General features: G+C 39.4%; 2 protein-coding genes across 3 annotated transcripts; one reads left to right on the top strand and one right to left on the bottom strand.

Annotated features, from left to right (window-relative positions):
- The first annotated feature begins 910 nt into the window (after positions 1 to 910).
- Positions 911 to 6539, top strand: LOC135464943 (proprotein convertase subtilisin/kexin type 5-like). Its single transcript, XM_064742531.1, has 4 exons — positions 911 to 1144; positions 3130 to 3223; positions 4669 to 4733; positions 5894 to 6539. The coding sequence occupies exons 1-4, from the start codon at positions 1018 to 1020 to the stop codon at positions 6007 to 6009; spliced, it is 402 nt and encodes a 133-aa protein (XP_064598601.1). The 5' UTR covers positions 911 to 1017; the 3' UTR covers positions 6010 to 6539.
- Positions 6540 to 9768: 3229 nt separating this feature from the next.
- Positions 9769 to 19588, bottom strand: LOC135464805 (WD repeat-containing protein 86-like). 2 transcript variants are annotated; one of them, XM_064742360.1, is made up of 4 exons: positions 18555 to 19588; positions 15477 to 15612; positions 13277 to 13383; positions 9769 to 10279 (listed from the first exon to the last, which is right to left on the bottom strand). In XM_064742360.1, exons 1-4 carry the CDS (start codon positions 19320 to 19322, stop codon positions 9974 to 9976), a joined length of 1317 nt encoding a protein of 438 aa, XP_064598430.1. In that variant the 5' UTR covers positions 19323 to 19588; the 3' UTR covers positions 9769 to 9973. The 2 variants fall into 2 exon arrangements, with proteins under 2 accessions (XP_064598430.1, XP_064598431.1); XM_064742361.1 differs by lacking the exon at positions 13277 to 13383 and adding an exon at positions 11816 to 11919.
- Positions 19589 to 21501: the final 1913 nt, after the last annotated feature.

The raw sequence follows: 21501 nt of genomic DNA, 5'->3' as shown, positions 1-21501 counted from the left end.
TTTAACCCTTTGTACAGACTACTGAGGTTATGACCTTGAAAACTGGTCAGTATGTTAAGAAAATAATGTCATTTGAAGGTCTAAAGTTGGCATGGGTTTGAACAATAGATAGTCGGAGAAACCCTTCTGCCAGAAGGACCTTCCCACCTCTGCAATTGAATTCCATCCGTCTTTAGATTTTATCCTTGTAGATGATCAAACCATCCATGACAACTTTTAAAACTTTATATTTATTTATTTATCTACCTGTATTTGTTTACTTATATATTTGATTGGTGTTTTACGCTGTAGTGCACTTATTATTCCACGTTTACGCCGATGGCCAGCATTATGGTGGGAGAAAACCATAGAAGTCCCCTAAAGCTTCAGAAACAGAGGGCCCCTAAAACTTTATAAAGAAGCGTCAAAATAAAACAGAAAACATAAACTCCTAAAGAGTGACTGAATGAATGACCGAGGCTTAACACCACCTCGTGTGTAGAAATATCGTGGCGAGATGTACTTACGGGGAATACACAGTTGTTATGAACCCCGGATACAACTACCGGTACAGTCATTATGATTATAAAACAAAGATAATATGTTTTTCTCTCTTGTGTCAGCAGAATTTTTCCCAGCATCCATTGTTTTTTATTCATCAGCCTGCACTGACATTCGCAAAATGTCCCCTGGGCCATTTCGGGCGCAGAGTACTAACTGTCCCGAGCCTAACGTGTGACATTTCCAACGAAGCAGGATGTGTTGGCGTCATAAGTACGGGGAGCTATATAGCCTTTAACCTGTTAGACCCATCAGAGAAACGTGTCCACGCTGTAGGAACGATTCAGCAATAACCCCAGGCTCTTTACATTCGCGAAACATCGCACAACGGACATTAACCCCGGACACCCGCAATATTATCTTCAGGAATAATAAAAAAAGGAACTTCCATTTATGTACGTGACGATGAAACGCACATGAAAATAGCCAGAAAGTCATTATAGGATCCATTATTATTTTCATAATCTTCAGAAGTAAATGAACCACTGGCAGAAGGTTGTATTCATCACGGAGGAGAGGACATATATGAGAGCCATGCTGTGCTGGAGACTTTTAGCGCTGTTTGGAATCTGTACTTTAGCAACAACAACGTGGGCTTTGGAAGGTAAAAAATGGTTTGTCAGTGTTTTATTCTTGATGTGTTTGACAAGCTCAATTGTAGGGAGAACTTCAACCATTATTTTTCGTCATATGAACAAAACGTCTGTCCATATATAATTATTACGTTTCGGCATTGTATAATATTGTTTAAACCTGTTCATTTATCAACATCGAAGAAAGCAACGAGAACGATTCTACAAAACCTTTTCTGAGTCAAAATTAAAACATGATTTTACAGTTTTGGGGTTTACCTCACCTCACAAATCATATCTTAAGTCAAAAGTCTCAACATTTTACCTGTAAGTACCAAATACAGAGGACTGAGAAGGGGTTTAATTTTTTTTAATAAAGTGAGAAATTATTTTGTGGAATTATTCTCACATCCTCGGGTCAGGTTTTAGTCGGAGTTCCCTTATTCCCTTACGCACGCCGTTAGAACGATCTGGTCTGTTCGACCAAATTTTGGTACAGACTTGTCAGACCAAATAATGGGGTGACCAAACATTAAAGGGTCAAAATGACCAGATGTCTTAGGATCAGATTTTTACAGAAAATGAGCCCACAGAAAATGCGACCTCATTAGTTTTGGTTGCTTCGACCAAAAGTAATGGTTACTTTGACTTTATTGTGGCAACCATTAAAATGCGACCATAATGGTTGTGGTCATTTTGATCAATCTTATAATGATTACTTTGACCCTGTTCTGACGACCAAAGAAAATCTGGCCCTAAGATATTTGGTCACTTCGACCCCTTAATGTTTGTTCACCCCATTATTTGGTCGTACGCGTCTGTACCAAAATGTGTTTGGTCGAATTGACCAGATCTCTCTAACAGTGTATAGAATATATTTTGATGGACCCAAATCTTTCCGTACGTAATCAATCTCTTGAGTTTGCTCAAAAATCGATGATTACAAATCCAGTCGAATTGTTGCCATTATTTTAGAATGGCTCAAGTAAGTAGCTTTCACAAAATATCAGCCTCGTCTGTCCAGGAGCTAAAATTTATAATGTGTGTCGCTTTATATTGTTTGAATCATGTTAACAACATCTGGTATCGTTTTTACAGTCTGATATTCCCTGACTGGCAATAACTTGAGCTATTCTTTAGCTCTTTAAGGCTTTCACAGTTGACATATGGTGATAATTATAATTTTGTATACGAGCAGGCAATTTGCAGCTTATATATTTGGATTGAAATAAACCGCACAAATCTTGACATTCCAAGAAGTGATAAATCTGTTACATTTTTTTAATTTACTCTAAATAACTCTTTCTGACATCTCCTCTTTTTCAGACCTCCATGTTGTAGTAAACGTAATCAAAAATAGTTTCCTAAGATTTTGGCGGGGCACATGGTACAGTAAGGTTTTTTTATACATTTAGTAATAAAAGATTTCGAAAACGAAACTTCCATATTATCAGCACCAAAGAGATGTCAATCAAGACAAGCAGTTAATTGCTACATGTAAATTTCATTGATCTTTTCTTGATGAAAGGAAACACAATCGCTCTAATCTGGCATATAATTAGAAAGAACCATAAGATTTTACATTTTAAAATATATTTTATATTTCTCAAAACGCAATTCTGATGCGCGTTAGTACTTCTGGAACAAACATCCGGGAAGACGAACTGTCCGGACTATCCGGATATTAAGGGACACGTACTTTCTTATTCATTTAAATCCTTTCTTCTTCAGTGTCTCAGTTAATGAGGTCATGTGTTTGAATTCAACCCTCGCTCGTTCTGTTGAAGCTTTAAGTCAGAAAGCTTGTCAAGTGCATGTCCTTTATCAATCTCATTATGTTTGGGCTACGTAAAATACATGTACTCACATAAATATTCAATGACTTCTCTTTTATGAAATCACGAAGAACGCCTTCGAAAAGGATATTATTATTGGATTTTTTCATGAGTACATGCATAGTTTGAACGAATCTCCTGTTTCGCAAATGACATAACTGATGGGTCGTCATGTCTTGTAGCTTGTCCGGCCAACTGCGTTGACTCAGAGTGCTCTGCCCTCGGATGTGTACAATGCGATGAAGGTTTCTACCTTTACCCGGATCCAAACGCAGGGTGCGTGTTTACAACAAATAAAGTTGACTATTATTTTTCCATAGGGAGTTAAAAAATAATAGGTTTGTCCTCTTATAAAAGATTGTGATGGGAGGTGCGAATGACGTCAAAGTTGGAGTTTGAAATACATGCACTTGCCTTTGAACCGCTGACACGAGGTTTGTAGTATATCGAAGGGATAATTATGGAAGCCGGATGAGGATATCTCGTCCCACGGCGCACCACTCGCTTGTAGCTACACGAGGAGACGAGGACAGTCACCGTTTGGGCGTGCTGTACTCATCCGGCATCCACACATAAGAGGAAGGCTTTATGCTTTTCAGCTTTTACACATTGAGAATTACAAAAAAACAAACCCCACATAAATACTAAATATAAATGGTGGAAGTTTGCATGTTGTGAGTGGGAATGTTCGTCAATAACTTGTCAATGGTTTTTGCTTCTTACACAAAACTGACTGTTAGTGTATAGGTGGGCATTGTTTTGAGAAGAAACTGGCAATCAGTATGACTTCTCCATACTCCTTCCAGTGCTTACGTCTCTCTCTACCTTTCGCTTTACATCACTGCCACCAGAAGACAAGCTTGAGATTTGGAGTCTGTGAGACGCACGTACGCTTGATTAGGCTTGGCCTCATCACTTGTGTCCTCCCGCGGAACTATTTAACCAGCATTTATCAATGAAACTGTCTCAGGGTTTGGTTAGAATCATGTTGTACATACTCTAGACAAAGGCAATGCATGTGTATAAAGTAGTGTTAGTGACAAATGTTCAGGCGGATTGGTTGTTCTTTCTGATTTCACTTTCTGTTGCATCATTATGACCCCAGTGACCTTGGTTTTGTTCAATATTTCTCTTCAAAATTTGCTAGTGGTGGCGCTGATGTAAAGTGAAGTAGAGAGTGGCACATGCGCTGTAAGGAGTCCTTCATTTATCCATTTAAGCAGTGAGTCATTTGTTACATGAATCTGACTGCCATCATTCCAATGGAAATTCTCATGTATATCTCAGTTTTCACACCAATTTCTTCAATGGTTCTGATATTTCTTCGTTATTCACTCATTTAGAAACTCAGTCATTGTTAACATACGTTCCACTGTTGAAACACTATTGCATATCTGTGAAAAAGCCAGAGGGAAGTATCGAGTACACATGCGCAGAAAGGGTCATATGGCAGACAAACAAAGCCATGTGGCTATTTTTGAAGGGATCCAAGATTAAAGTCAGATTTAGTTTTATATCTATATGTCAGTGAGTTTGAGCCCATGTAAACCTACCATAAATGTCATGGTGTTGAAGTGTCTCTGTGCGTGTTCCATGATTACGCTGTCTACAGTAATGATACACTGTCTGCAGTAATGATACGCTGTCTACAGTAATGATACGCTGTCTACAGTAATGATACGCTGTCTACAGTAATGATACGCGGTATGTATTGTTTTCAGAAAAAGTGTCTGCATAGAGTCATGTCCAGATGGATACTACACAAACCCTGTTAGCTGGTGTGAAGGTAAGTTAACGTGATCAATCAACTATAGAAAAAGAACAATACATTAATTTTGATATATTTGTTTGGTGGTTTACGCCGTACTGCTCAAGAATATTTCACTTATACGACGGCGGTGAGGGAGAAAACCGCAGAGGACCCGGGGGTAAACCACGACCACCCGCAGGTTACTGCAAGAATTCCAGCGTACGGCCAAACTTGAACTCACAGCGACCGCACTGGTGGGAGGCTTCTGGGTCAATGCGCCGCGATGGCGTGCTATCTCGCTCGGCCACAGAGGCTCCTCATTAATTTTGTCGTAATAGTTAAATGGTGCATGGGGCGTTGTTTTGACCGTGTGCATATACCACAACCATGTCATGTTGTATCGGGATTCGACAGGCGCTCTCAAACTGGTAATACTTGTACGCCTACTGTCTCATTAAAGATGGCGACAATGTGAACGTTTATAGTGGAATTACCCAACCACTCAGTAATGTGTAACATGAGTTCATGCTGGGTCATCTCCAATTTAGATTCCCCGATTGTACCACACATTTGTCCAAGCATTAATTACTCTAACGCACACCAACGGGCCTGTACTTATTACGGGCCATCCCTCTTTGGAGTTCATTGTGTGTTCCTGTCTTAATATAGCTAACTAATTTATGGACAGATTGGTATTGTAATACTGATTTCACCTGTTACGCGTGATCATTTGCTGTTACCTTAAGCGTGATGGTGGTTTGACCATTCAGTAGGCGTTCTAGCGATTTACCTACTTGGTCGTATAAGGCATAACTCTAAACCCGTGTAACTCTGTGCTGGCTTATATTATATATTTCTTACTCTTTGAACAGATTACACAGCTTGGCCTGAATCGCGTTATGCGACAGAGGTTTTCCAATATGCTGCAATCTGTACTCAGATTCCACATCTTCTACTTTTTTAAAAACGTTAGTGTTTAACTCTTCGAACTGGAAAACGAAATGAACAAAGAAGGTGGATGAGTGCTCGGTGCTTAGCGAGGTTTGAGATTCTTAGAGTTGTAGTTATTTGAAACGCTCAGAAAAAGGTAAACGGTAAGTTTGTCCCCCACTAACCCCTCCATACACACCCCACCCCTCCTCTCCTGCCAAGAAAGGTCTCACGCACTGATTTTTCTTAACTTTTGATGTTTACAGAATGCGAGACTGTCAACTGTGCCGTTTGTTCAGACGAGTACACATGCACTGAGTGCAAACCGGGATACGAAGTGAACAAAGATGGCGATTGCGTGTTCAGTTCTTACCGAGTTTAAACGACTGTTAGAGTATGACCCCATCGAAATTGTAGAATTTCAAACCGTCTTTAACTGGTAGAATAAAATTGTGTAGTTATACTATCGTATTTTTACGGAATTAGTGTTGTATTGCTTTCCTTGGCTTGGAAGGTCATGTTTTTGTTTGAGATTTACTTGTTTGTATTGACAACTTTATAGAATAGTTTAACTTTATGGAAAAAAGTGTAAAGAAATTTGGTGCGCAGGTTAGACCTGGAATAAGGCCCAATCCGTTAAATCAAAATCAAAATCAGAATCAAAATCAAAACCCGGAGATCAGAGATGTTTCAAAGGTGGGGGAAACATAAAAGAAGTTCAGATGAAAGATTGTCAAAAAAATAGTTGCAAAGAGAAAAAGATACTTGAAAATATTTTTTATGTGGTGGGACCATCACTTTGTATATTTTGTCTTTGTGTAATGATGTTGTAAATGAGGATATGCCAAGAGGTCGTCCCAAATACCTACCATACAACAACATATTTTCATGGAAGAGAAAAATCAAATTTGCCATATCAGGAAAAAAGTTTTCACGGTTTTTTCATCTAATTTTGGTCTCAGTTTTATGTTTTTTTTCTCTATTAAACTACTTCAAAAAGAAAATATGTACCTTTTGTACACATACATGTATGCTTGTGCAGCTCGCGTAATATAATCGTGTGCCACAGATACACAATTTAGTACACATTAAGTGGTGTTAATTTAGTACACAGTAAGTGGTGTTAATTTAGTACACATTAAGTAGTGTTAATTTAGTACACATTAAGTAGTGTTAATTTAGTACACATTAAGTGGTGTTAATTTAGTACACATTAAGTGGTGTTAATTTCGTACACATTAAGTGGTGTTAATTTAGCACACATTAAGTGGTGTTAATTTAGAACACATTAAGTGGTGTTAATTTAGAACACATTAAGTGGTGTAAATTTAGCACACATTAAGTGGTGTTAATTTAGCACACATTTAGTGGTGTTAATTTAGCACACATTAAGTGGTGTTAATTTAGCACACCTTTATGGGATCATCCTGATATTCAGCGAACATTACATTACCAATACCGGGATGACGGCGTTCACATGAATGACACTGGGTGTGTCTTTCTCCTCAACATCCCCGGAAAGCACTTTAGAAGGCGTTTATTTGAGAAATGAGCGTCAATTCCTGTAACTCTTCACAAACTTCAGTTTAAATGTCTATGGAGAGAACTTAATCAGTTTGCCATGGAAAATCAAGAATGGCGGCGAGTGGCGATAGCCTCTCTTATGGTGGAGTTTCCATGGGTATTCGGGGCAAAAAAAAAGCACTAAATTGTGCTGCGTGCTTTCTTTATCACTTGTTCGGTGTCTACATGTGTGTGCCCAAGGGTCGCCGAGCAGTGATGAAGATCGTTGGGTTAATACGTGGAAAGGTCAGCTAGCAAGCTGTGAATGGTTGTGGGTTTCCCCCAAACTCTTCCCGTTTTCCTCCCACCATAACGCTGGCAGCCGCCGTATAAGTGAAATATTCTTGAAAACGGCGTAAAACACCAATCAAATGAATAAATAAGTATACGACAACGAGGAGTCATTATGCGCTAAAAACGTTTACATGTTTACACAAGGTGAAAGGCATCTCCAATAAGACTCTATTTTGCTGTTGTATTTTTTCCTGACAAACCAGTTAGTCATTTCACAATTTCCGCAACGTCATAGAAAATACGTTACGGTAAGTTTCAGACAAAGCTCAGCAAAGACTAAAATCTTGCACAGTAAAATAATTTATTCAACAAATAACAAATGAGGACAATATTAACAGAGCGTTATATATCACAGAATGTTCGGTCATTGGACGGATTCATGCACAAAGTGTACCAGCAGTGTCATTATAAAAAGCAGTTTGGTTTTGATATGCATTTGATAATATAAAGAAAAATTGTCAATGTCACATGATTTAGTTTTATTTTGACCTTCAAATTACATTTAATTTTAACTAACTTCTCTCTTTTACCATATACTTTTTTTATTTCCGGCTGCAGTATTTTCCTGGCCGAATGTCTTTTCTCTGCAGCAATTTTGTTGGTACAGTGCACGATTTCGGATGAGAAGATCCGAGTTCAAATCCAGATGTCACCCATAAAATAAATCAGAGACGATATCGCCGTCAATCACGCCAGCAAGTGTACATATAAGCAAATGCTGCAGACAAATGACCATTGAACCACTGATGTTATATTATAAGGGTTCAAGCACGAGGCACTTTAGTTATATATACACATGTACTTACGCATAATTTTCTTACAAATTTCTACAAATCTCCTACAAAAGAGAACGAGAGACCTGACTGTCTGCCATTTGAACTGTGCCTATTGGACTGAAAAAAAATCCAACTTTTCACCATTTGTTTTGCTTTACATATATTGTAAACCGGACAAGAAAAATAATCTCGTCCAGAATTCGGATGAAGCTGATGAAGTGTGTGCATTTCGTGCAAGTACATGTATATGTACACTTACACTACTTGTATAGTATAGTATACTTACACTACTACGTTCATTATACATTGGCGGTTAAATGGGTTGTCACCTGTCTTTTGCTCTTATCGTAAACAGACTTGGGTGCAGTTTGACATGTAATGGTATAGCAATATACAAATTAGATGCTGCACATTTCGTTACTGTCAAAAATGTACAGTCAAAAAATTCCTCTGTTGTCTGAGTGATGCTAGAATGTATTCTGTTATTGAAACAGATTATTCTGTTGAATATAACAGACATATTCTATTAAGTACACTAACAGGATGTTATGTTGCATATCACAGTATATTTTGTAATAATAACAGAAAACAACAGATCTTCTTTAAAATTAACAGATTAATTTTTGAGTTTTTATCATTGTCTCTCAATGATATAGTGATTTATTTGATTAGCGTTTTTCGCCGTCCTCAAGAAGATTTCACTTATACGACGGCGGTTAGGATTATGGTGGGAGGAAACCGAGCACAGCCGTTTCTTTTATATACATCAAAGCTTTAATAATCTTTTCTTTAACAATGCTTAAAGCTATTATCTGAAGACTCATTTCATAAAACTTTGTTCTCACTTAGAGAACTGCTTACTTAATACAGTTTTGGCCTTTTGGCTTTAACGTCTGCATTTCAGTGGAATTTTTTTCGTTTAAGAGGTCGGCTGTTAACCCGTTACAATTTTTTGGTGCGGGGATCAACAGCCTGAAGACTTCATAACTTAATTTTCATATAATATATTTTGCAAAAACTGTAATTTATCACATTACAAAGCTAATTATAACAGTTTCAAAGGCTTTTGTCAAAATCGATTTCAAAGTGCACCGTTCACTAATCACAAAACTATGTGGAACTAAATTTGAAAATCACTGTATGAATATATGGCAAGTCATAATACATTACAACTATTGCGGTTTTTTTTTAACCATTTCCCCCCATGCGTAATACTAGTCAGTTAACACATGGGTGTTTGTTAAAAATGCATTATTAGTTATACTCCGTCTTTACGGCTAACTTATCACTCCTTTTCACAAGTATACAGACACACAGTTAAGTTGACTTTTAAAGTTTAGAATGAGTCAGTCATTAAAATGTAAATCGAGGATTATCAATCACAATGAATGTCTGTGTTTATAGACCAAATGACATGAAAGTGGCATGATGCTTACATACGTACATATAATTCAAAAGTAACCACTGCCAAAACAGCGACAATTTTTCTGTCAGTTCAATTTTTCGCTTAACAAACAATTACCCATTTAATCGACAGGAAAAACATCTTAAAATTTATTCAAAGTCAAGTTATAAAGCTTTTCAAACTTACAACAGTTATAACCAAATGGACATAAAAACCCGCCAAATTCCGGAGCCTAGATGAAATTGTTTTTAATCCTTTACCATGTTTAATTTCACGGCCATGGTAATACGTGTAGTGTTGTTCATTGATCACACCATATCCAGTACTGCTCTTTCTCGCGACCTCTCGTCCAGCGTGAGATCTCCGTTTTGGTACGCGTGGTTGTCTTGTCCGTATTCCGCGTCGTCGTCGATCATGATTTTGGTATCACCGTTAGTACCGCCATTTTGATAGTTGTCAGCCGAGTCAAGTCCGCCCATTTTCTCGATCTCTTTCATTTTGTCTTTATCTTTGGTGTCCTCCTTTCCGAACACCCCGTCGTCACGAAGGCCCCGGATGTCCCACACTCTCACGCTGCCGTCGTGAGATCCCGTGAAAAGCTTGTCGTCAACTATCTGTGTACAGGATATTCAAAATGAAGGAATTTATGTGAAATTAACACGGCTTAACAAGTGTGTTATTTATTGTATTTAGGCGAACTTTTTATAATCGTTAGCATACAAGTGAGAGAAACAGGTGCTTTTTTGGCCAACAATAGTCAAATTAATTATTGATAGAAAACATTAAATGGTTCAGTGTTAAGCTACTCAATTACACATACACGTGTGCATGTATTTGCCTGAACGTGCCTTAGACCCGAAAAATTTTATATTTTCCACAGGGTTCCCTTGAAACAATTGAATAGTAAAAAAGGAAGTCACTAATATATCCAGAATAATATACTCTGGGATTGTATTTTAGCCTCACTACAACCATGTTGTATAAATTTAGAAAACATGACTAGGTTTCACGATAACTGTATTCAGATAACAACCACCAAAAAAAGAGAAAACATTCAGATATCGATGTAGGAAGAGGCATTCGCTAGCTTTATCCCCAATCCTGAACTTAGTCCCAAACTGAATATCAAAGGATATCACTCGAGAATACTCGGTAAATGGTACATACCCAATAACAGTACACAAATCAACCACGTCACTAAAACATTGCGTGAGAGAAAGATGTGCATTGAATGGAAGTGTGACAGTGAGACAGCACATATACTACTTTCACCTGCGTCTTTGTTTCACTTCATGAAACGCGCAGTAATATCGATTTTTGTTCCTGTGTTGATGGTGAAAGTGAATAGCTCTGTTTAAATAATGTAAATCCGACAACTGCTCAGTGCTGTGCACTATAAATGTACGTTGTGAACCACACCGTACCGTGTAGAAGCTGCAAAATATTGTACAGTAGATGTTTTGTACCACAAAACAGCTGCAAAGTATCGCACAGTAGATGTGTTGTACCTTGAAACAGCTGCACAGTACGGTAGATGTGTTGTACCGTGAAACAGTACGGTAGACGTGTTGTGTCGCGCGGCCGCAGTGCACTAACCAACATCACGTGCTACTTCTTTCATCAACGCTTTTATACCCGACCGGCAAACTAATTTACACCCTATGGGCGAATGCAACCGTTGTTTCGCTTATCCCATGATGGTCAGATTTATGGGTACGGGAAATCGGAGATTACGGAGTAAACCTCCGACCTTTGGCATGATACTAACTGACTTCCCACATATGATGTACGACTATGCACGCCATATTGCTGATACACAAGTGGTCTTAAACGAACGTTAGACTGCACGAACAGCCACACTAGCGTCGTTGACAGCTCGTTGTTCCGACAAGTAGGAGTGTCATTATTGCTACCGGTAGATGCAATGACGTGTCACAACACTTCACACAAATTTCAGCTTCATTAAGCACACTAAAATTATTATTTTTTTTGGAGTTTGTTTTGGTTCTTAACTTCCTCGATGTTAAACGCCAACAGTATTGTCACAGCAAATGATTTGGGAAATGTTATACCACGGTTTAGAAGCAGTAATCCAAATATAAAATGGAATTTTTATATTTGACGCATCCATCTCCCCTACAAAATTCTACCTGTAAGCAGTTAAGCGCCATCTGATGTCCTCTCATTTGACGGCGAAGTGTACCAGACTTGGCATCAAAGCAACGTACGAGGCAGTCTCCGGCTCCGGTGAATACTTCAGTGAAGAAAACACAGGAAAGGCGTGAAGTGAGGCAAGATACGAGTCAATGTGGTGATTGCAACCTGTCAAGATCGTGTTGGGACAAAAGAATGAAACATTTCCCTGCTTACAGCTACCGAGGTCCAAGCTGTACACCACCGATGTATTTTACTTATCAATAAGAAATACTTCTTCTGGTTAAAGAAAAACAGTTTTAGCTTATTACTATAAATGGCCAAAAAGGAATTATTCGTGAAGGGGAATTTTGTTATGATTAAACACTAGCTTGACTTCGTAAACTGTCAATATTGGGTAGCTGGTTGGCAAAATTGTTCTATATTTGGTCATTATGATACCTTATCCTATTGGAATAAGTAACTCAGATGTTGAATCCGATATGAAATTTCAGTTGTCATCAAAGGGCCGTCAAATGGTGACACAAATCAAAGGGACGTCACTGTGACCTCATACTGTTAAAAATCCGAATCAGCGCATAAAACTAAAGCCGTTTTCCTGAGCATGGTGCTATAAACTTATGTTTAAAACGGATTCAAAACAGATGATTTCAAATAAACTACAGATGACTTCTCATAACGCGAATGAACTTTAGCACTTCTTACGCGTGGTTTTCTTCAAGTTTTATCATTTGAAATGCATTTCATCACACTGTATAAACATTATTAAAAACTTAAAAACTTAAGAACAGATTTTCAGAAGATTTGCGACGATGTGCACATGGCCCCTTCGCCATTGGGAAAACACAGCGTTTACCAGCTTGGACCCTTAGTCTGTAGTTAAGAAATGTTACACCCACCATAATACTACGGAAAATGCGAAGGATAACATATCACTGGAGGCAGAAAATATACAATGTGTATTGTCAACTCAGATTGGGATGAATGTAACAGGAACCGGAGATGATTTTCTTAGCCCGGAGATGTACTTTTCGTCTTAGATCTGCCAACATTACACACAAATTGCACAATGGCATTAAGATATTTTTAAGATTCAAGGGATTATTTTGTAAACCTAGTAAGTTCATTTTTTCTCAAAAAGGCCGAAATTGACGGAATCATAAGTGTTGGTCATAATATTGGGAATTGTTTGGCTTTCAGTTTAAATTACATTCATCCCAGAGTACAAAGATATGGATCCTTGTGTGCATATCGTGGTCATCGTTGAGCTGGAAAGTGAAAAATGAGAGAGGCTGAGTCAGCACTTGAAGCTACGTGTAAACAGCAAGATACAGGCGGTGTTATTTAGTAGACCAAACAACGTCTTGGTGCTAAGCCTGCAAGAGGGTGTATTAATGACAAATAACAGTGCGTAGTGACGTCAGACTGTAGCGTGAAACCATAGCAAAAGTTGAAACCTGAAAAGCATTTATGGCGAACTCAGGCGATCCCTTGAAAACCTGTTTCTGTGTTCCCGTTTTAGCTTCAAACACTCTGCAAACTCCGTCACCACACCCTGTGAGAACTGTAAATATTCCAAGGTCAAGTAAGGTCAGGGAATGAGACAATGAGCACAGCAATGTGTTGTACTGAATGATACACCTGACTTTTTGTTTAACATGGCGGTCATTCGATGCTCTGATAGCCAGAAATAAATAACCATTCAAGAGCTCAACATGCCTCCATTTCTTAAGTTCAGGGACATTACAGATCGAACGTCTATATGTTTTCTAAAGGTCAAATCTCACAAACCACTCCAGCTGGAGTCTAAGGAGTGGAAAGATCGATTGTTTCTATGTCCACTTTGGGTTGTTACACACGTCATTAGATTGTCCAAGTTAACGAGGAGCACCAATGCGGTCGCTGTGAGTTCAAGTCCAGCTCATGCTGGCTTCCTCTCCGGCCGAAGTGGGAAGGTCTGCAGCAACCTGCGGATGGTCGTGGGTTTCCCCCGGGCTGTGCCCGGTTTCCACCCACCATAATGCTGGCCGCCGTCGTATAAGTGAAATATTCTTGAGTACGGCGTAAAACACCAAATAAATAAACAAATAAATAAATAAATTAACGAGGAGAAATATGGGAGAAAACCAAGTTAATATTCCACATAGGGCACTTAACTGTGTACGTCAACAGTCAACGACTTTTATCGATTTTTTCTGTTTTTTTATTTCTGTTCCTCTCCTAAGCGTTCAACTCTCATCTTCATTTCAAAACATATATGCTCACTGTATCTTCCATCGAAACGTTTTCGACTTAGCTTCAAAATAACCACATATGTAAAACTATATATGCTCATATGCTTTCAATGAATAATTTTCGGATTCATATCGGAGCAACTATTTACGCTCTCACTCAGTCTAGCTTTCAACGAACAACTTCGTCTTCACTTCAAAATAACTATGTTTGTAGTGTAGTTTTCACCGGATGTTGTCCAAAATCCCTTTAAAATAACTGTATCTGTTCAATGCAGCTTTCACCGAGCAAATTTTGGCTTCACTTTAATACAACTATTTATGGTCTTATCTTTTCACTGAAAAACTTTGAGCTTCACTCCAGCACAACTATGTATGCTCATATCTTTTCAGTGAACATCTTTGAGCTTCACTCCAGCACAACTATATATGCTCATATCTTTTCATTGAACAACTTTTGGCTTCACTTCACTACAACTACATGCAGGCTTCATTTTATCCTAATATAAGTATATACGCCCAGAAATGAAGCATCTGTCTGGATCACTTCATACATGTAGTTGACTGTAGCTGCAATTTTTTGACACGCTTTAGTTGTTCTGTACAGGAAAACGGGAATTGGTGAAGACGTCAATGACGTCAGCGTGGGAAAATAACCTGTAAGAAGCACGAGGGATATTTTTATGCCAGACAGTTGCAAACTGAGATGTGGAATTTTTATATTTGATCTGCTAATGCTGTCTTCTTGGACATTTTTTTGGCAAAATTCCACACTGTAATCCCGTGTTAAACGTCAAACAGGTGTTCATATCTTTTTAATGTTTGAAATATAATATGGAACTATATAAAGGGCTAGGAATATCAATATTTATGAAAGAAGTAACTCGAATAAGTTTGGCGTTTGTTTTGAGGTTCAAAACAAAGCTTGATTTACGTTTTTATATGACAATACTGCAAACCAATAACCCTTCACCAAAATGTTAAATCCATTTATTTATTTGATCAGTGTTTTACGTAGTCCTTAAGAATATTTCACTTATACGAAGCCGGCCAGCATTATGGTAAGAGGAAACCGTACAGCGCCCTGGAGAAACCCACGACCATCCGCAGTTTGCTGCAAGACCTTGATAAATATATATCAATAATTAATTACATATATACGGTATGTGTAAATATATTGTCTTAATTAATATGTGAGTTATATAAAAAGTGCCACAAATCCTGAACCGAAAACAAGCGCACATTTTGTTTCAATGCGTTTGTCGTTGCACCAACGTAATCAATGTAGTCCATATGTTTGAGGCTATGTGAAGATATGAATCGTATCTTACACAAAGTCACGTCTACACAATAATTACCAGAGATTATCAACGTTTTTTCGTTGAAACTGAATATTTTGTGATAAAAAACTTCAATCACTACTTACGTAATCCATCATGATATTTGATACAGCTGACCGTATGGCGGTGACCCTTGTATATCCGGGTACAGTCGCCAAAGTCCGTAACCCAGGCTCTTCCGGTGTGATCGGAACTTCCGGTGTACATCATCTTGTTCACTACCTACAAGGGCACAAAAGGCCGAGAGACACTAGAGTCGTTTGACAATCAAAATAATCTACAAATCTTTAAATTAAGTTTGCTTATCAGTGCATTGTGCCGACGCGCCGCTCGCTGAGCATGGTTTATATTAATTTTAAATTACAGAATAAATCAACAGTTTAATAAGACAAGAATGATGCATCTTCCCTGTAGCTTACACCCGTGCACATGTCTCATATTTGATGAAAAGTGTTTTCTAGTCCCTTTACATAACTCCGGATTTTAAGCAAGTCTAGAGCACTGACATCTAGTAAATTGCAGTTAGCCTCACTGCATTTTGTAGCGAACTCTACTTGGGTAATGGTGCTATGGGGCGTGTAATTTGTCACTATCTAGGCATTTACGTGAACAGTTAGAATAAAACCCTAACTGTGGTAGTGACAATAGGTCGTATTCTTGAGTAAAGATTTCTTGAGCTTGGCATTAAATCTCCAGCACTTCGGATTTAATGTGTGACGGTACCGCGCTATGTCGACAAAGATTAAGAAGGCATGCAGTTGTCACAAGAAAACCTTAACGACCGAAACCAGGAGGTAGACAATCGAATCGAATTGGATTCGAACTCGTGACGACGTGGGCGAAAGGCTAATTGTCTGGAACTGCCTTCTGTAGAAACTATGAGCAATCAATACCGTGGACAATGGATATTGTGGGAATATCGATTATTAATGCAGTTTATGGTGCAGTGGGGTTGTGGACAACCAATATAAATTAAATGTAACGCATTATTCTATTTACAAATTCTTTTACCCCCGTGTACGCGAAATAACAACGGGTCTCAACTGGAGATGTACACCGGTCGTTATGGTCAATAATACATCGTATGGCCATCAAATGGAGCCAATCCCGTACGACCATTAGAGATGAGTTCAGTGGCGACTTAAGCGATTGTGCATACAGAGTTTTACGGAGCTGGTTCCAGGCGCTGATGGCCATATGGCTTTTATGGGACGGCGTAACGACTCGAATACAACCCCTGTTTAGTCGCGTCGTTATTTTCGCATGCACGAGCACTTATGCCTAGTACACACGGGAAATACGTGTTGTTCACGTTTGAAATTGCCACCTGCAAAAGACAGCAGTTACAAGGTCAGGAGACTGTAAAAAGTGGTGTTACGTTGAAAGTAACCGCCATTTTGTATGTATTCTCGTGACATTTCCATAGATACTGATTGGTTGATAAAGGCGACAACAATCTCGCAAGATCCAAACCGTTCGCACACAAATCATTGTGTCCAGCTGACTTGTTTCTGGAGTTTGACGCCCCAAATGAAACACACTGAATCATTGGATCAGGTGTTCCAGACTCAGGAATTCCGCAGATGAGTCAAATTAGAGGATCTCTTGTTGCCCACATCAAAAAATCCAGTTTTCGGCAACAAATGTTGCCCGTGTTCACTGGGCTTCAAGATTTCTAGTTGAGTTGAGTTGTGTCTGAGGCCTTCGTGTACGACGAGTTTAATATTAAGAGACGTAACGCCTAACAGTCACTTAATCTATTGACCTTTCATGCCGACAATATTTATAGCATCCAAAGTTTACAATACAGCCTTTTTACGCCCCACTTTCACGCGCCAACACCCACCAAACACGTGCCTATATTCTACTACAGTTACCTCCTTTTGTGGTTCTCTGTCTACAAGCATTTACATGAAAAGTTAGAACAAAACATCAACTGAGGTAAATAGACAAGTGGCCATATTTCACCTGTTACGTGTGATCTTTGCCAGGTGTCATACTGTCGATGCTGCTCTGGTTTTACTTTCCACGCTGTAAGTCTGTAATTATATTCAGTGCTTGTTTGTAAAGTAAATATCTGGACGATGGCTGGCTCCGCTGTCGATGTACAAATTCGGCGGCCTAAAGTACCAACCGAGCAAGCACGTTTTTGTCAGCGGAATGAGATATCGGGAATTGTTAGGATTGATTGGTATTTCACTCTCTAAAAAATTTTTACCCAAATGACAGGCGGTCAGGTTTAGGTGTGTAGGAAACCGGTGTAAACAACCGATCTTCGCCCCAAGTACCTGACAAATCTCCTGACTGAAAGCCGCAGCTGAAACAGAGAGAGCTAGATTCGAACATGCGACCTCAATGGCCAAGGACCTACTAGACGCATTGACTGCGTTAAATGATATTACATGTAAGCTGATGAACAATGTGTCCAGCTGAATAATAACAGAATTGTAATAATACACGTGACACTTGCGTGCGTGTGTGTGCGAAATATGTAGAAACATTTCTAATCCCATACTATAATTCTGCAAAGTTAAAATAACAGTTCCTTTTTTAGACTTACAGTAGAGGCCTACTAATAAAATATTAAACGTATTTACTCTAAAATTTAAAATATTTCACTTACTATGATGAAGATAAATAGTCTTTAACGAAAGCTTATCTGCACATAATCTGTTGATTATTTTCGCTTAGGCCCTGCGAGCGGTGAGAGCAGGGGAATGTGTAATACCAAATGCGTTATATATGCGTTTAAAACAGAATTTCATATCCCTCTGAACAGTGCAGAAAATCCAGATTCTTTAACTTTCAAATTAATAATATCACCCTGAATGACAACAATTTTGGGGTAAAGATATAAAAAAAAACACTTACAGCATAAAGTAAAACCAGAACAGAGACTGCAGCATGATAATTCGTAACCGGTGAAATATTGCCTCTTGTCCATTTAGACCTCAGTCAGGGTTTTATTCTTACTTCTAAATGCGAATGCATAGTAGGAAACTAAACGTCTCCTAGCACCATGGCTAAAACAGAGTTGGGTAAAAAACAATGCACCGACATTATTTACAATTTTAAAAGGCTGCGATTAACATACAATCACATTAAAACAATGCAAACGGACGCAGCCTCAAAAAATGAAGTTCAAAAATAAACAGAAACCGTACCTGTAAGCAGATCACAGAAGCCGTGTGACCCTCGAAAGTACGCAGACAATCACCTTTGTACAAGTTCCAACCTTTAATCGTCTGATCCGTACTTCCTGTAAACAGCATCTTGCCGAGGGGGTCCGTCGCCATGCACGTGACGGCCCCCTTGTGACCTTTGAACACTTTGATGCACTTCCCTGTCTCGAAGTTCCACGTGCGCGCCGTAAAGTCCGCGGACCCCGTTATTAAGATGTCGGTTGTTATTTCGTCGTTGTACATGTCGCCGTTGGACATTTCCTCCTCGTCGGCGGGGATGAAAATGAGTGGGTACACTCCACGCTTATGGCCTCGGAATACCCGAACGCACTCGGCCGTGTCGAAGTCCCAACACAGGCACGTCCGGTCGTAGGAACTGGTGAACACGAAATCACCAGTGCATATCATGCGGTATATCACGGATTTGTGGCCTTTGAACACCTGAACGCACTCGCACGTGCTGATGTCCCATTTCCGAACCGTGCTGTCGGAGCTCCCCGTGAGGACAAAGTTTTCCTCGAGGAGCACGCATGTAATGTATCCCTCGTGACCCTGAAGTATCCCTATACATTCGCACAGCGCTGTTTTTGTGCTCCATAGCCTGGCCGTTTTATCCTCGCTTCCAGTAACCAGAACCGACCCATCTTCGCTCAATGCCATACAGTTAATGCCACCATCATGGTCGTCCAGTACTTGTAACGCGTAGGACTTGCTTTTCTCACCATCCTTCTTGGAACTACAACTTCCCATTTCACTTTCCGTAAAAACAGGAGTCCCGCCGAATATCACAAAAAATAGTCAACAAAAACTTATGCTTATGAAAATCGGCACAAAGGTTTCTGGTGTGTACTGCAAGTATGTTAAACAGGATCATACAAAAACTTTATGACTGATTACAACACCCAGTAAGTCCATCCGTGACCTACCGACCACACGAAAGGCGAAAGACACAAATTGTGGCAAAATCACTTACGGTAAGGTCGTAAACGGCTTTTTCCTGTACGTCCCAACTAAACGATGTAGAGTACAACTATTTGTCAAAGTGAGCTGACAAATTTCTCGATGTTTCTAGCAGTTTCAGAGCTTCTCTAACGGCCATTGTGACAACGACTGGTCGTAGTCGCCATTTCTAGTTCAAGCAAATCAAACGCGACAGCGTATGAGTTCAGTATCACCACTTTTATGTCGTGGCTGGCAACGTTAAGATATGAACGACTCTGGTGAAGGTATACGGTATCCGGTCTAGTGCGTTAATATCAGCCCTCCAACCATCAGTATGGGATGATGGCTTGAAGACGTATTCCTACTGCCAACTCCCATTACATTGATTGGTGAAATCGTCCAACAGAGGGCGTTCTATCGACTTTGCGCGTCATAACTCATTGTTTACTTCAAACCTATTCCACTCCAGTTTTGAATTATTAATTATTTCAGTGTTCATGGGTTTAATGGACACCTGTCCAATCGATATGGCTTGCCTGTCTCGCTGAACCAACCTGGTAGATACTTTGCAGAACACCAAGTCTAGCAAGATTGGGAACAAGTCCCTCAATTGTTCAGGCACCATCAAAACTAGGGCGTTTATTAAGGTGTCAAGCCCCACGAGGCTTAATAGCGAGAGAGATCGTGATCAAATCTGTCATTAGAACAGGTTTTTGCAATGTGTTCACAATCCGAAGAGAAATCGATCCATCTTCTTTGTCTCTTTACGTGTGTTCCGGCTGCCTAGCAACGCGTCATGGCAACCTGACAAACATGGAGGAACCGCTCAATACGTTCGCTGTAGATCGACCAGTGCTTGGGCTTGATTTGCTGTACTCGAGAGCTCATAACTTATAGCGATATTATAGCGCCTTCGGTCAGACCACAGTGGAAGAAATCGATATCATTGTTTTCCTTGTGACGTACGTCTGATTTACCTTGGGTGCAAAAAATTGAAATGTCTTCGATTCAAGTCAATGACAGGAAACAAACGTTTGAGAGAAGAAATCGTTGTCAGTTCTGAAAAGCGTTGCTAAAACGCACAGGCCTAGGACAATACAGCCATTAAAGGTCGGTGTGACCAGAGATCATAGGTGGAAGGTTTTACATGTACGTTACAATGAAGGCAAAAACAAGTCAGTGCCATCACAACCACCTTGGTCGAATGTCCTTTTTAATGACCTTTTTCTTATTTGCTCCAGGGAGAAAAAGAAATGACTTGTTACAAAACATCAGCTTATTTTCCCTAAATGTTCCCAGCCCTCCAGCCCTCCACACCATGATCTATATAAGGAAGTGGGAAGGTCTGTCAGCAAATCTGCAGATGGTCATGGGTTTCCCCCGCGCTCTGCCCGGTTTCCTTTCACCATAATGTTGACCGACGTCGTATAAGTGAAATATTTTTGAGAACGGTGTAAAACACCAATGAAATAAATAAATATATAAGGAATGTGGTTACTCTTTTAAAAATAAAAACGTGGAAACGATGGGGGGAGGGGGGCTTGATACATGTCGACGGGTAAGATGGGCATCAACATTAATACAGCAAGGATGCAGCGAAATAAACTTAAACATAGATTATGGTAATGTGGAAAATAAAGATATTTATGGTTTTTTATGAATTTTTCAGGCATATTTTAAATGTATTTTTCAAGCTTACCCCTCCGTTGTATGCACATATTCTGTCAGTAATCAAAAAAATTTCGGACATGAACTTATCGACTTAGTCTGGCCAGTTTAACCCCCCCCCCTCCCCCCTTTCTACCCGTGCTATTCGGACAGTCTCCCCAACAGAGTTGTTTTGAAAGTTAAAACCGTCAAAGACAGCTTAGACTGTGGGCCAATTAACTGACCGGCTAGGTGTTTAACAGGGCCACTATTGCTTAACCCCACCTCCACCTCCACCCCCACCCCCCATCCAGCCCCCAGTAATAAAGCAGAGAATTAT

Source organism: Liolophura sinensis, chromosome 4, assembly GCF_032854445.1.
Source record: "Liolophura sinensis isolate JHLJ2023 chromosome 4, CUHK_Ljap_v2, whole genome shotgun sequence".
In the NCBI taxonomy this organism is placed as follows: Eukaryota; Metazoa; Mollusca; class Polyplacophora; order Chitonida; family Chitonidae; genus Liolophura; species Liolophura sinensis.
The sequence above is the reverse complement of the archived record's forward strand: the minus strand, read 5'-3'. Positions and strand labels throughout refer to the sequence as shown.